This window comes from Pseudogymnoascus destructans, assembly GCF_001641265.1.
Source record: "Pseudogymnoascus destructans isolate 20631-21 unplaced genomic scaffold scaffold_17, whole genome shotgun sequence".
Classification (NCBI taxonomy): domain Eukaryota; kingdom Fungi; phylum Ascomycota; class Leotiomycetes; order Thelebolales; family Thelebolaceae; genus Pseudogymnoascus; species Pseudogymnoascus destructans.
In genome coordinates this window covers 434,923-449,822 of record NW_020167536.1, presented here as the reverse complement: position 1 = coordinate 449,822, position 14,900 = coordinate 434,923, and the positions used below count along the sequence as shown (strand labels likewise).

Genomic DNA, 14,900 nt, shown 5'->3' with positions numbered 1-14,900 from the left:
TCAAGAAGCCCCTTGAAGCATACAGCTTGAAATATACAATGACATTCGTCTATAGTTCATCGGCAGAGCTAGAAGTTTATAAAACACGGCAAATATGCTTGACACAGACACAATATTATTGCTGTATATTGATACCGCCACCCCGGCAAGACTGTGCACCTATTTAAGAAATATAACTTTACTATCGCCTTTAAACCTTAACCCTACGAGAATATAGAGAGCGGGTTAGAGTTTGCTAACGCGTGATAACCCTCAACACGAGGGTGCAAGAAGTCATCAAAGTTGTACCGCTCCTGCGTTACATTCGGGTGCTCTGGGTCTCGAAGAACCTCATCGAAGTCCAGCACCGCATCGAACACCTTATTCTCGCGGATCCACTTGTTCACGCGCTGCCTCGTCTTCTCTCTCTCCACGTCCCACACAGGCTGGAACTGGTTGGCCGGGTGGTTGCACGGCGTGATAGTGGCGATGAACACCTTGATTCCCGCCGCGTGGATCCGCTCTGCCATTTTCTGGTATGCCCAGATCAACCGGTCTGACGTCTCGAGCTGCTCAGCGACGGAGGTCGTCGAATTGCCCGTCCCGATATCGTTGATGCCCTCGTAAATCATAGCATACTTGACATTCGGTTGCGCCAGTACGTCGCGGTCGATACGGCCATGTACGTTAGGTCCAAGACCGTCGTGAAGCACGCGGTTACCGCCAGCTGCCTCGTTGGCAATGCCGATGTGCGATGTGCGTCAGTCCTTCAGGAGGCATAGGGAGAGTTGATCAGCCCAGCGGTTGTTGCCGTTGGTGGTGCTGCCGCGGCCATCGGTGATGCTGTCGCCGACGATGGCGAAGGTGCTGCCGAGGGGGTCGTTGACTTCCAGGGCGCTTAGGAAGTACCAATGCGCGGAGCTTGCAACGGAAGCATCAGTCAGGTTGGCAGAGCTGACATGGTTGCCACGCGAGTACCAACTCGTGATGCGGCTCCCTGGGTTAGAGAGGTGACTGCAATGTCTTGCCTGGCCTTGACCTCAAAGTGAATTGGATCGGAGACTACTTGAGCACCATTGGGAATGATGATCGAGATCTTGCCGCTAAATGTGACCTTCTGCAAAGTCTGAGTATGGATCGTGCGGGTGCCTGCTGGCCCATCAGGGAGAGCAATGGTCACAGCATCGATTGGCAAGTCCGTGGCGCCAAATACGTTCGTGAACCTGAGACGGATGGTCTTTCCGGGGATTGACACTTGAAATGTCGCGCGAACGGTCGAGTCAACGAAAACATAGTCAGGCTGGGTCTAAAAAGGGGTTAGAAGGCACGACTGGTATATATCGAGACACATACGTATGGAGCAGGAGGAAGATTGCCTACTTCTGTAAGTTGTGGAATAGTAGCCCAGATATCGACCCAGTGAACATTTTTGCTTCCGTGTGCTGGAAGGCCAACCGTCGGAGCAGCCACAGCTTGTTGGGCGAAGATTGCCGGAAGCGCTATGTATGCCAAAGCGGAACGCATATTGAACTTTCAAACTACGTAGAACTTCTTGAACTTCTTCTGTGCCCTGAAGTATAGCTAACGGTCATCCTCATGATCAATTGCGCCTAGGCTTCATCTTATATGGGCCATGGCTCTGGTGTCAGCACTGACGATTGCCAATTTCGCCATACTACTCTCATTTCGTCACCTAAACTAACATAGGCTTCGGATGAAAGGCAAAAGTAGCTATATTGTCCTATTAGCAGCCGCATGTAACGCAATATGGACTGAGGGGTTCGGAACAGGGAACAACTATTGATGATCATCCTGTGTATTCAGGCTGTTATTCTCAGAGTGGAGATTACAAGTGAGGAGTTATATTAAAGTTTTGTGTTGGTGACATCGGCTAACTCCACCCCAACAGTTTAGCAGTACGGTTTACCCCACTTCCCCGCCCTTACCCCAGAATTAAGCGTTACTGGGAGGTTGCCCCTGAAGCAATTGTATTGTCATGAGGGGTCGATATGTGCATATTTTTGACTTCATTTTCATTTTCATTAATTTAGCTGCTCTGGAGTAGCTGGTATATATGCAACTAAAGCCTTGCTGGCACCCTCCATGCAATACTGGACAACTTCGACCTTGTCTCCTTCTGGTGCAAGCTTCGCAATTTGTCGCAAATCGGATGTCCTCGGCAAGAATAAGGCACACTCCGTCGACTTGCACATCTCGTGGATCTGCTTGGCGGAGTACGGCTCCATGGTATCGAGATTGAAGATCTCGTCGCCCCGATAGCCTGGGCCGCCCCAAGGAGGGCTAGCGAAGATGGTGGACGTCTTGAAATCGATATTCCCGTTCTTGGAAACAAAGTCAAAGCAATCGTCGTTGACCCAGGTAATCTTGTCCGCAACGCCATAGATAGCCGCGTTATTTTTAGCGCAAGCAATCACAGAAGGATCCTTCTCTATTGAAATGACCTTCTCCCAGCGCCCTGACCGAGCGAAGGCAATAGAATTCCCCCCTGCACCAGCAAAGATGTCGACTATTGTAGTTTTTGAAGGATCTATTGACGCTGCCATGTCTGAAGCTAGCTGGACGGCAACTGGCTCCGGAGTTATCCCAAACCATGAGTCGTCTGTCATGTATACCCCCTCATCGTATAATGAGAATATACTGTATCGCTGTTGCCAATATTTTTGAAGGTCCCAAGGCACTTCTGCTAAGCTTTCGTAGTGATGGCACTCATCTGTGAGTCCAAATTCATCAACGTAGCTCTGTTGTAGATCATCAATCTCAGGCTGACATTGATTGGTCGAGTCCGCCATTGGTTGCAATGTGAGTATTAGAGGGTGATATTTGGTGGGTCTCCTTTCAGGGTAATGAAGGGTCGTTCAAAATACGCAATTCTGTCTCTGGTAAATGACGGAATAACTTCTGATATAACGTCGGCAAAATCTCTTTCTAAGCCGTCAGCCAGCTTCTTAATTGGAACGCGTGCTGCAGCGTATGACTTGGCGATGCTAATATCACTTCTTTCGATCGCTTTTGTGAGGTCGATAATAAGTGGCTTAGCTCTTTTCCAGTTATGGGCGTTTCTGATCTTCTGCTCCCTCGATGGGGCGAGTAGCTTAAATGTTGGCTGGGCGATGTTCACAGGCAACTCTTTTACCCTGGCAGTTTTCTTCCCCCGGGAAGTGGGAACGGGCTCTGATGGTAGAACTGGCCTCTCCAAATTATCGACAAAGTTCTTAAAAGATTCCTCGGAACTTTGTGTATCGTTAATATTTCCTCCGATTAATACTTCAGCACTCTTCTGATTATTGGTCTGGCAGAGCTCCGCGTATAACTCCGCGGATGTTTTCTCCGTATGCGATGCTAATGCTTCGGTGAGATTTTGCAGTGCCTGCTTAAGGGCGACCTTATTTTCAGTGGCGTTGTGTAAATCTTGAGCACATGCATGGAGCTCCTTCAAGGCTTGTATCCTTTTCTCTACCAATTTCGGGTCGCGGTTGATTGCGCCCAGTCTATCCTTTTGGCTCTTTCGTCTCTCAAATCTGATTTTGATTCTGTTTTGCTTCTTGGCTTTAGATGCTAAGGTTTTAGGTTTTTTCGGAGTTTTCGCAGCCTGTTCCGCCTCGCGTTGCTTACGTAGTTGCTTTGTTGTGAGCTTTTTCTCCGTCGATCGTACGTCGTTTAGTTCAATGTCTTCAGAAGAAACAGCAGCAAATGGGGTCAGTGTAGAAACTGGTTGTTTGCGATATTCTCCGTTGAGGTTCAGATCAGAGAATAGACCGTAGAGTTGATGTTCGTTGTCCCTCTGTGAAAAAAAGTTGGAAGAGTTCGCCAGTGGACGGCCGAACGATTGAAACGTCTGTGGGTTGGACGCCATTAGACCCAATGAGGCTCTGGGCGTAATAAGAAAGTATTTCTTGGAGCTCACTGTCTTAATAACCCTCGCCAATATTTGTCGCACAGTTATGTCGATGGGTCGATTCGTGTGAAGCCAAGTTTAGTTTTGGCGGTGGCAGCCCCGCACTTAGATTTTGAGGGACTCTGCAAAAGTCAAGGAAGTGGATGCGAGTGCTGAAGTAAGTAGGTTAGAGCGTAGCGGTGAAATATATCACAGTTTGTCGCCAAGCAGTTCCACGATTTGCTTGCCCAGGTTCTTTGTAAAATATAAAAATTATCCTCATGACAAGTTGACAATGACAAGTTGACAATGACAAGTTGACAGGGCTGAGGTTATTTAGCCAATGACGAAACATGATACAGTACGTACCTGGTTGTAGGTGAGGCCAGAGCTCCATTAACCAGAAACCAGAAACACCACCAGCTACCACGTCTCCGTCTCTGAAGCCACTGACACAATATTGCCGAATTCCAACATCTCTATATAATACAATTGTATGCGGCTGAAAAACCAACATGTTTAACGCCCTAAATCGCTTCATATCAAGGCTCGATTCCGACGCGCCAGCCCAGACATCCACCTACAATGCCTTTGGCTTCCAGGTCCTACGGAATAAGAATGCCGACCTTCCAATTGAGCCTTGGTTTGATTTTATAGTTGGGATCAATGGGCGCATGATTGTATGATTTCACTCGGAAATTCCAGCAAACAGTCTCTAATAAAGAAATAGGAGGACTCAGATCCCAGTCTCTTCGCCCAAGAAGTGCGCAACTGCGCTGGAGGCACCGTCACTCTTGGACTCTGGAGCGCCAAGGTAACACCTCTCTCCTCCCTCATCCATGGCTCCCATAAGCTCAACTAACGCGTTATTACTTACCAGGGCCAACGAACACGCACCTTGCACGTCCGCATCCCATCAGACAACCCCACCCTAGGCATATCCCTCCAACACGCGCCCCTCTCCACCGTCGCAACAATCTGGCACATCCTCGACGTCCCCGCCAACTCCCCGGCCGACCTCGCCGGCCTCCTCCCCTACAGCGACTACATCCTCGGCACCCCGGAGGGAATCTTGCACGGCGAAGCTGGCCTCGGCGAGCTGGTAGAGGACCACATTGGCCGCCCCCTCAGGCTGTACGTGTACAACAACGAATACGACGTCACGCGCGAAGTCACCATTCAACCGAGCCGAGACTGGGGCGGAGAGGGTGCGTTGGGCTGTGTACTTGGATATGGTGCGTTGCACCGCATACCTGCGCCGCTCAGCGAGCCCGTTGCCGAGCCGGGATCTACGCTCTTCGATGGCGAGCCGGCGCGATTCTCGAACGAGGAGTCAAGGGCGGCTGCTCTCTCTGCCACCGGCGCCCCACCTATCACAACCACTCCTTCCGAGTTCCTTATCCCCGCACAGCTGACTGGGGCAGCTCCGCCGCCTGCAGCTTCATCAGACAAGGCGCATAGGAAACACGGGCGCGGACATGATAAAACAGTAAAAGCGAAAGGAGGAAAGCTGGATGATTACTTTATGGAGGGCGAGCAAAAGAGCAGAGAGTTGGACTACGTGCCGAGTGCGAAATCTACGGGCACCCCGCCACCCCCGCCGCCTAAGAGTGGAGGTCCTCCGAAGGCCACGCCAGGCCCGCCTAAAGGAGGGCCCCCTCCAGGAGGGCCCCCGAAGGCTGGAGAGTCGAAGGAAACAGAGAAAGAGGAAAAGGAGGATAAACCGGTTGCTAATTAGATATCTTCTTGGGGAGCCATTTAGTGCAAATCGATACCCATTACGTTCAAATGGGCATTGTTTCGTTGCTGGGACTTGTGACAGACTTGCAGTTGAACTGTGTCTTGAATTATCTATTTACACGTAATATAAGTCTCAATAAGCTTTCCTGGTGTGGGATGTCCCTACAACGCCTTTACAACCGCGCTCTCATCAAACAAATCATCCAATGCTTGTCTACTACACTCCTCCCACTCTATACCTCCCATCTCATACACCGTCTCAAACTCCCAGATACTGAGCTGGCTGAAAAACGGCCTCAGCACTTTCGCAACTAACTCGTCCCTCCTCTCTAGGTTAACGCCTCGCGTCTCTACCCGGCCAGGGCCAATAAGGGGCCGTCGCATAGATTTATCTTTTGTGTCCTCAGAAGCCACGCTTGTGCCCTCAAATGCACCGGAAAGTGTAGCCGAGCCGAATTCCTCAGCTAGCTGGTCTATCAATGCCGCTGGCTGATAGCCTGACGAGCTAGGTCGATAGACGGCATCAATGGTATCCGTGATGAACAGCCACTCGTGCAATTGGAAATCGTCTGGAGCAATGCACAGCAGCAAGTCGAGCAGTTTACATGCTTGTAGGATGCTGAAGTTGTTCCAGGTGTCTGCGGGCCCAGTGTGATCTGGCGCGACCACCGATGAGATTGCAGCTTCTAGCTCGGCGTTGACAGTAGGCCACATAAACGCGAGATGAATTGGGCTAGTCTTCAGTACTAGAACGCGGAGAAGAATGTATATCTCTGCTCGGGTAGTTGAAGAGGGCGACGAAGTAGTGGTGGCAGTGAGGAGCTCAACAATCTTGTCATTGATGTCAGCGAGGGCCGACACAAAAGTATCATCGGGGACGGAGAGGATAAGCGTGGCAATGCGGCGAAGATTGAGTTGTGTCTTTCGATCGGCTTCAAGGCGGGCACTGGTAGCACCGACCCCAAACACAATACCGGCTGTTGTGGGCGGAGTAATGCGAGAAAGGAGTTCTGGCATGCGCTCTTTGTCGGTGATTGCCCATTGGCGGATAAGGGTCATCCAGTGGCTCTCGTACAGACTTGGTGGATTCGCAAAGAATCGAGGGTCGTTAAATGCGTCTCCTAAATCTTTCTTCCACACCTTTTGAGTGTTTGCCAGTCGTGAGAGCTGGTACACCAGAGTTAATAGGTTTACTGAAACGTTTTCGGGGTATGCTTTGGACCGAATTGTCGGCCCAATAACACTAGTCGATATCGTATTAGCCGCAGCCAGGACTCTTTCAGGCTCAACCAAAATCTTTGGCAGATTTGGAATAATCGTGGCAAGGATTTCAACGACGTCCTCGGCTCTGCGCTTTAATTTTGATGAAGACGAGACTTCGGAATGTTTTTCAGCGGGCGGCTGCTGCGAAGTGCTCATGGAATAACCTATTGGGTTGGTCGTAAAGGTCGCAGTTAAAAGTCTGAAGAATAGGTCCTGTATAAATATTAGAATATGCATGGTTGATGGAGAGATCAGTACACTTACTGCGAGGTCCTTCCGCATTTTCCGCTGCTCCCCAAAGTTGGTATTATCCACCTTCTCGCCAAGAACAGAGGTAAACTCAAGAAGGCCAGGTAATATTTGACGATGCGGGAATGGATTCGCAAGGATATCCTTCAAAAATGTCATGCAATCCGTCCAGATCTCGTCCATAGCGTCGTCTTCCACAGAGCTGGTATAATCAACCAAGAACACGACAAGTTCCGTGTCAAGTAATGTGGATGTCAAGGTCGACTTTCGGGATACATCTAACACGCCCGGGTTGGTACGACTGTATATAGCATCGAATATTGCGGGTATGGTATGTTTGGGCCTACTGCCATCAAGGACGTGGAGCAGGTGGAAAGCCGCGGTGTACTGTGTGTTACTCGCGGTTGAAGCCTTCTGCCAAATTTCGATGACAGTCTCCAGGCACTCTAACGGCTCGGCGTGGAAAAGATGCTCCAGCAATCTTCTTGCGCGATTTCGCATCCGCAGAGACGTATAGCCAAAAGATGCCATGGAGTCGGCGTCTGGACTAAAATCATCTCTGCCCCGTCCACCCCAGGACCAAATCTTGAAACAGATTCTGACAGCATCTTGAAACGACAGAAGAACAGTAAGCCTACTGTTGGCAGTCTGAATTCTTGAATGTTGCGTTTCTGTTGCGAAAACTCCCGAAACCATATTGCCAAAGAAACCTTGAGGCTGGTCTGGACTTTTCGCTGTCGGAGCTCGAGCCTCGTCTTTGAGCAGCCGCTCATGACCGCGAGCAAGGACTAGTTCTAGTCCATTGAGAAATGATATCAAGGTAGCTTCCGGCGCCGAGTTGGCTTTTATGCTGCCATCGTAGCCTTGGAATGTTTTCCGTAGAGACTCAAATGTCTGAGAGATTTGGCTGCAAAATGTTTCGACCAGGGGGATGAGCACCTGGAATATTGTGTCTGAGTATAGATTTATGGATTCGGAAAGAAACACAATCCAATTATCTAAAACGGGACGGCTATTCGGCGATACGAATGCGGCTTGCAAACACTCAAGCAATGCACTTGGCGGCGGGGGTCGGCTCTCAGACAACATTTCAGAATGAGCAACTGCTTCTGATTGAACAGCACCGCGATTCGACTCTGGTGATAGTGGGCGGTGCTCAAGCTTCGGCGACATAGGCGGGCTGATCGGTGACTCTTTCTTGAGTTTTAAAGAGGCCAGGACAACATCCAACAGCGAAGCCTGTAAGAAAGGATCCGGATCTGCCAGCGACCGTTGTAATTTGCTAATCAGATCAACTTCTAGGTTGAGATCGGTAAAATTTGAGGAGAATGGACTCGCAAGAATCTGATGTAGAACTGCCAATGCCGCCTGGTGTAGCTGGCTAATAGACGGGTCAAGCTGAGGCTCTTCCGGGTTATGCGTGCCATTTATTGCTCGCAAACACATTTCTAGAAAAAACTCTTGGAGCGGAATATCATCTTCGTGGTGGCCTATAACGCGTTAAAACATGCTAGAAGTTCTGTTGGAATATAATTACCAATTGAATTGGTAGCTTCGTCACTCTTTGGAATCGAAACTTTGCTGTTCGCAAGAGTTCCCCAGGTGCTTATTGTGGACCAACGCAAGATATTTAGGAAAGTTCGCAGGGAATAGAGGCAGTTGTCAATGTCATCATCTGTGGTATATTGCATTGTAGACTTTTCATCGGTGCCTGCGTTGCTTTGGGTGTCTACCGGCTGTAGGAATTTGAATCGAGCAAACTTTGAGACGAACAAGTGGAATATCCTAATGAAATAGAGTTAGCAGATTAACAGGCCACACAGTCATTATTGCTTACTTCTCAATGCCAGGAAGATTCTGAATCCAAATCCTAACAGACGTGAAAAGCTGAGTTCTCTCGTCCGAAAGGGCATCAAGCAAAAGGAAAAGTGGCCGGCAGAGCATTATTTCATAGTCACCAGTATTTGGTGCTAGTCCCAGCGAGTTGCTATCACCCTTCAAAGGCTTTGATGCTCTACGTTCGATATGGACTGAATTGTCGTGGAGAGTATGGGTCCATAGCACAGCGAACCTCCGGCCAGGGTCGGCATTTCTAAACGTCCCAGTAACATCGTGTTCCACTATCAGGCGACACAAGGAGGCCTCGATCTCGCGATTTGCATCTCCTAAGCAAGTTTGAAGGTGCCAAAGGTTTCTCACAGCTTCCACATGGTATTTTGGGCAGGACGGCGAGAGATATGACCATGCAAGGCGAACTAGCGGGTCAACCAAATCGGAGATTTGCTCCGGCTTTAAGTATCGTGGGTATAAAGCCGTACCAATAACAGTAATGGACGAAAAAACAGAGAATGGAGGTGGTGTGGATGCCGAAAGCTTCTCGTGGATTGCAGAAAGAAGTTCAGTAAGATCTAAACTCTTGGCAACAGGAGCTGTTGTGATAAGTGCCACTAGGAGCCGAACTTTGACGGCGACATCAGCACTTGATGTCGCAATGCTCAAGCTTCGGCTAGTTAGTCTGACGGCTTCACGGACGAGTAACTCAGAGACCTCTTGGGCGGAAAATGGCGGCGGAGAAGCATCAAGGTTGCCTTGGTCATGGACATAGAAGTGGCGTACTTTGTCCATAATGCATTTGTTGTCGATGGATAGACTAGGCTGGCGGCGTTCCGATTCCGACTGTTCGGTGGATATGGCTGAGCCGAAAGCCCTTTCTGGTATTAGACCTATCAAGTCCAGAACAATATTTGTTGCAAATGTTTTCACTTCAACAGAATCGATCTCCTTTGATGCAGTCTCATCCAGCATCGCCAGAAGAGTCAAGGCGGTGATCGGCGCATGGACCAAAAGCATCTCCTCTTCCCTCACATTAAAGTTCGTGAGAATAAACCTCACAAGAGCAAGCTTGTCGAGTTTCACGTCATTCGATGCTTTATTCGAGCCCACAGCCCCAGCAATCAGTCCTGTGATTTCGCTCCATATTAGACCGCTCTCCACCCCGTCGAAGAAGACACTAGCGCTTCGTAGAACTTCATTGAAATCTGCAGCCGAAGTACTTTGTGATTGATATCTCCGTACACTACCAACCACGGGTAGAAATACTTCTGGTACAACGAGCCCTCCTATTTCCCATCGATCCATTAATGATAAACAGACTTTGAAAGGGCGGGCTCTTTCCGCCGGTGCGAGATGATCTCTAGAAATCATCTTCAAGATGGCTTGTGTTAAAGGCTGCAGGCCAAATTCTTCGAAATAGCTTGTTCTTGTAGCACTTATAGACATTGCACGATCACGGGCGTTTCCAGAAGCCGGATCCGGTCCGCTTTCTACTTCTATGCCTGCGACAGGCTCAGGTCCCAAGAGCCAGCTCCATAAGCGCCTGTTTAAGCTCATATCCCGGCGAGCTACTACGCCAGAGGCGGCTGCCATAAGGAGCTCTAAGTCATCTCCTTTGACTCGACTTTGAAATACAGTGGCGTGCAAAGGTAGATGGGTAACCAAAAGGTCTAGATACCCGCGCTGTATGAGCAGCTGGTCGTCTTTTAGACCTGCTGCAAAGCACCGCAGAAGGAGACCGGGCTCAGGGGTGGTGATTATCTCTGTCCCATTCGCTGGTCCTTGATCAAGATTGGGAACCGACCCGCTTCGTGATCGAGCCTCAAGTTTTGGCAGGCTTCGGACAAGGTATGCCAGAGCACCTAGCCTGCGATTCGCTCCAGTAATCGATGCCAGGAAAAAGCATTGCCAAAAGTATTCATCTCCGGCGGTGTTTTCGTGGCCATCTTGGCTGCCCTTTGGTCGCACAGCTTTCTTAAAGTCATTAAGCAGCTTTAGTGTCTGATCAAAATCTTCGCTTGTCTCCTCTTCAAGTCCTGGTAGAAGGGCCAATATTATAGCTTTGAGTGCTGGGCGCAACGACAACGGATCAAGTGGTACAAGGTGTGTCTTGAGGAGGTCGAGGAACGGTGACCTCACCGTCAGAGATGCGAACGACAGAGTCGATGACAGCCCAGGCAGATATAGCGACAGGTCTCTCGATAATGAATCCGTGCCAATTGTTGAGAATATGTAGTTGTACACTTCGATAGCCTTCTGGTGCACCCCCGAGGGTAGCGTTGGGTTGAGGCATTGGGCTAGTCTCCGAGCAACAATTCCCTTGGAGGGAATAACTGTAATATTCGATGGACGGGCTTGCAAAGTCTATGATATATCATCAGTTTATGTATAATTCGGAGGTTACGAGAAGCCAGACCTTCAATAGCCTTCCCAAAAACGAGATATAGTCTGCCCATTCCTGTAACTGGCTGTCGAATAATGCCAGCGACCTGTCGACACCGGTAGCGTACCTCCGAAAGGTTTTGTCTTTGCTAAGGGCTTCTTCTATTGAAACATGTCAACTCCGACTCGTATGTCTCCCTTGTACTGTAGATGTTACCTTCACCTCGCCATTTCCTAAAAATCGGCGATGCTCTGCCTGAATTCGTTGGTGACGACGTCTGATGGCGCCCTGGGGCAGGGTCAAGAGCCATTTCGAAAACAATATCGTTCAGGCCTTTCCGGCATACTACAAATTATGCGCAAACAGTCTTCGAGATTCGCGCAGTTGAATATTTCCTGAACAACGAGCGCCGAAGTGGTCGTGGCCTGAATACAGATCTGGCGGCAAGTTCCACCTTACCCCTGTGCAACGCTATTTGGAGCCTCTGACGTGAACGCGGCACGGCAACGTGGGATAATCCCTGGCAAGTGCCTTGATAGCTGTCCCCCCCCACATTTTGGGGCACATGGAATCAACCACCAAAGTCTTCGACGCGCCAACATCTTATACTCTCCTTACGTTACTCAGGCCTTCAATCCTTGGACAGTCTAGTGGACAGAATAATGGGATTGTTTTGCCAAATACAATGGAAGATGAAGCAGCAGCTTCCACTGCTCTAAACGAGACCGATGACAATGGAGCTAAGACAGAGCCGGCTCCGACTGGCCCCATAGTCGATGGCAGCGATGGCCCCAAAGAGACCCCGCCTCGACTACCGCCTCGTCCGAGCCAGGTCGATTCACTGGAGCGACCTTCGACACCACTCTCGGCGAGACCCAAGCTCCGAGCTCAACCGACTACTGCGTTGTCATCCATAGACATCCAGACACTGTCGTTTCCGGACGGAAGCAGAGGCACATTCTCATCGACACATAACACGGCATCTCCGTCCGCAGCAGGGACGTCTGTTTTGGATTATAGTCACAGAAGGGATTCGCAAAGCAGGAATGAGGCAGATGATAATGCGAGCTTGCAAACCTTCACTGGAACAACACATACTGGAGGAGGAGACCTGGAAAGCCTGCTAGGAGGACCCAACGTGCAAAGTGCAGCATGGAAGATGCTGGCTGGTCAAGCAGAGACGGTCAATCCGTTTGAGACGATTGGCCACCTGGAAAATGAGAAACTAGCCGTATTCGAGCAAGAATTCGATGAGATACATGACGTCGACAGCGAAATGGGCAACGAGGAGCAACTGCTGGAACAGTTTAAGTCGAAACTCAAGCATTACATGATATTTTCATCGGCAGGAAAGCCCATATATAGCAGACATGGTGATGTCAACTTGATCAATGGCTATATCGGTGTCATTCAAACGATTATATCATTCTATGAAGAGTCAAAGGACCCCCTTCAATCTTTCACCGCCGGCGACACCAAGTTTGTAGTTTCCGCGCAAGGTCCTCTATATTTTGTCGCTATTAGCAGTCTAGGCGAGAGCGAAGCGCAACTTCGCATCCAGCTCGACGCTTTATACATGCAGATCCTATCCACCCTCACCCTCCCACGCCTCACCCAGATCTTCACAAACCGCCCTTCTACCGACTTGCGCCGACCTCTCGAAGGTACAGATGTCCTTCTTTCATCCCTCGCGGATACATTCACCAAAGGCTCCGCATCCACCTTACTATCCGCTCTAGAGTGTCTCAAAATCCGCAAATCCCAACGCCATGTCATCAACAACACCCTTCTCAAGACCCGCACTGACAACCTCCTCTACGGTCTCATAGTCGCCGGTGGCCGCCTAGTCAGTGTCGTGCGTCCAAAACGTCACTCTCTGCATCCGAGCGACTTACAGCTCATTTTCAACATGCTCTTCGAAGCAAAGAGCATCCGCTCTGGCGGCGGCGAGAACTGGATCCCCCTCTGCCTCCCGGGCTTCAACAACACCGGCTACGTTTACATGTATGTCTCCCTCCTCGACGCTGACGAAGACGACACCACCCCGGAAAGCACCAGCAGCCGCGATGACGCCATCGCCGTCCTCCTCATCAGCACCGACAAAGAGAGTTTCTATGAGCTCAAACAAATGCGCGATGCTGTCGTCGCACAGCTCCAGAAAAACGGCAGTCTAGATATTATCAAGAACGCCGTTCGCGCCGGCCGCCCTAGCACCACCGATATCGTGCCGGGGACCCAGCTACGGCATTTCCTCTACAAGAGCCGCGCGAACGTGCAGTTCACCACCAGTAGCTACGCGCCCCACTTCAACAGCCTGATCTCGCATCGCCGGTATGGCCCCCCCCCTTCACCCAACTATCCTATAATCAGACAGCAGCTAACATCCCCCCAGCCTCCTCTCCATCTACCAAACCCTCCACTCCTCCTCGCACGCCCGCATATCACACACCAAAGTCCTGCACTGCGTCTCCAAGACCTCCATCGCGCTCGCCTGGGCCACCCCCGTCTTCGAGTTCTACTGTGTAGCGGGCCCGAATTGTGCTAGGGGCGCGTTGTTGCAGGGGGCTAGTCGGGTGGTGCAATGGGTTAGGAGGGAGGAGGAGAGGTTGTTTATTATTGGTGGTGCGGTATTTTGATTGCCCTGCGGCCCACGGGGCAGGGGGGGGGGTGCAGGGGAGGAGGGGGGGCAGGGGTTGTATGGTGGGGGGAGTTGGTGTGGCTTTTTTGTGGCGTGAGGATTTCTCAAATTAGACGTCTCTTGAACTGTGCGGATTTACGGATTTTATTAGAATTCTCACATTCGAGCCACTGCAAGATTTAGCATCTACAACAACTAAATGGCAATGTTATATTGTTAAAAAGAGACTCAGGTACGGTATACTAGAACAAATTCCTCCACAAACCCCCATGCGCGCCTGCCCACCTCCAAATCCAAATAAGCTGGAGCAATGGGAGGAACAGCTACCGCGACATATTGTATGCACGCTCTCCTCTCGCCAAACACAAAAATCAAAGAATCGTCTAGGATACAATAACAGAACTGCGGGGCATTGATCAGGATACTAGTCAAGCAGCCCGAAATAACACCAGTGCAAGGCAGCGTAATGATCCAGCCAAAGTAAATCCAAGCAATCATGCGCCAGTTAATAGCCCTCCACGTACCAGCAGAGACCAACACCGACGGTAGCACCCGAGATACACTGGGTGATTGAGATGGGGAGAGCGAGACGCGTGGCCATGATAACGGTGATGGCGGAGCCCAGCTCCATGGAGAAACCGCGCGAGGGAGAGTGAAGGGTAATGCGGATACCTATGGCATTGGGACCAACCGACCCTCCCCACGAGTATGGACTAGAGTGGAGAAGAGGGGGGGTTTTAGGAGGGGGACATTTTTGTTGGCAGCCGATCTTGGGTCATACTCGACCAGGCTGGGTCAGACCATGATCCACCGATTGCCCCCAGCCGACGCAATCCCCTTCACCAAACGCATCATGCCGCTGCCTCATGCCGCCTCATGCCGCCGCCCCATGTGCAGACCTATCCGCCTGACGTTAGGCT

General features: G+C 50.4%; 6 protein-coding genes across 6 annotated transcripts; 2 read left to right on the top strand and 4 right to left on the bottom strand.

The window, feature by feature from the left end:
- Positions 1-203: 203 nt before the first annotated feature.
- Positions 204-1,503, bottom strand: VC83_06993 (uncharacterized protein; the record flags this gene model as incomplete). Its single annotated transcript, XM_024470573.1, has 4 exons — positions 204-706; positions 889-900; positions 958-1,285; positions 1,333-1,503. The coding sequence occupies 4 exons, from the start codon at positions 1,501-1,503 to the stop codon at positions 204-206; spliced, it is 1,014 nt and encodes a 337-aa protein (XP_024322178.1).
- A 518-nt stretch (positions 1,504-2,021) lies between these two features.
- Positions 2,022-2,606, bottom strand: VC83_06992 (uncharacterized protein; the record flags this gene model as incomplete). Its single annotated transcript, XM_024470572.1, has 1 exon — positions 2,022-2,606. The coding sequence occupies one exon, from the start codon at positions 2,604-2,606 to the stop codon at positions 2,022-2,024; it is 585 nt and encodes a 194-aa protein (XP_024322179.1).
- Positions 2,607-2,806: 200 nt separating this feature from the next.
- VC83_06991 (uncharacterized protein) lies at positions 2,807-3,853 on the bottom strand (the record flags this gene model as incomplete). Its single annotated transcript, XM_024470571.1, has 1 exon — positions 2,807-3,853. One exon carries the CDS (start codon positions 3,851-3,853, stop codon positions 2,807-2,809), a length of 1,047 nt encoding a protein of 348 aa, XP_024322176.1.
- Positions 3,854-4,155: 302 nt separating this feature from the next.
- On the top strand, positions 4,156-5,693 carry VC83_06990 (uncharacterized protein). Its single transcript, XM_024470570.1, has 4 exons — positions 4,156-4,235; positions 4,286-4,554; positions 4,605-4,688; positions 4,755-5,693. Exons 2-4 carry the CDS (start codon positions 4,390-4,392, stop codon positions 5,610-5,612), a joined length of 1,107 nt encoding a protein of 368 aa, XP_024322177.1. The 5' UTR covers positions 4,156-4,235; positions 4,286-4,389; the 3' UTR covers positions 5,613-5,693.
- On the bottom strand, positions 5,694-11,882 carry VC83_06989 (uncharacterized protein). Its single transcript, XM_024470569.1, has 6 exons — positions 11,559-11,882; positions 11,376-11,503; positions 8,964-11,323; positions 8,664-8,911; positions 7,142-8,616; positions 5,694-7,090 (listed from the first exon to the last, which is right to left on the bottom strand). Exons 1-6 carry the CDS (start codon positions 11,650-11,652, stop codon positions 5,777-5,779), a joined length of 5,619 nt encoding a protein of 1,872 aa, XP_024322040.1. The 5' UTR covers positions 11,653-11,882; the 3' UTR covers positions 5,694-5,776.
- Positions 11,883-11,918: 36 nt separating this feature from the next.
- Positions 11,919-13,986, top strand: MON1 (Vacuolar fusion protein mon1). Its single transcript, XM_024470568.1, has 2 exons — positions 11,919-13,673; positions 13,735-13,986. The coding sequence occupies exons 1-2, from the start codon at positions 12,028-12,030 to the stop codon at positions 13,976-13,978; spliced, it is 1,890 nt and encodes a 629-aa protein (XP_024322039.1). The 5' UTR covers positions 11,919-12,027; the 3' UTR covers positions 13,979-13,986.
- Positions 13,987-14,900: the final 914 nt, after the last annotated feature.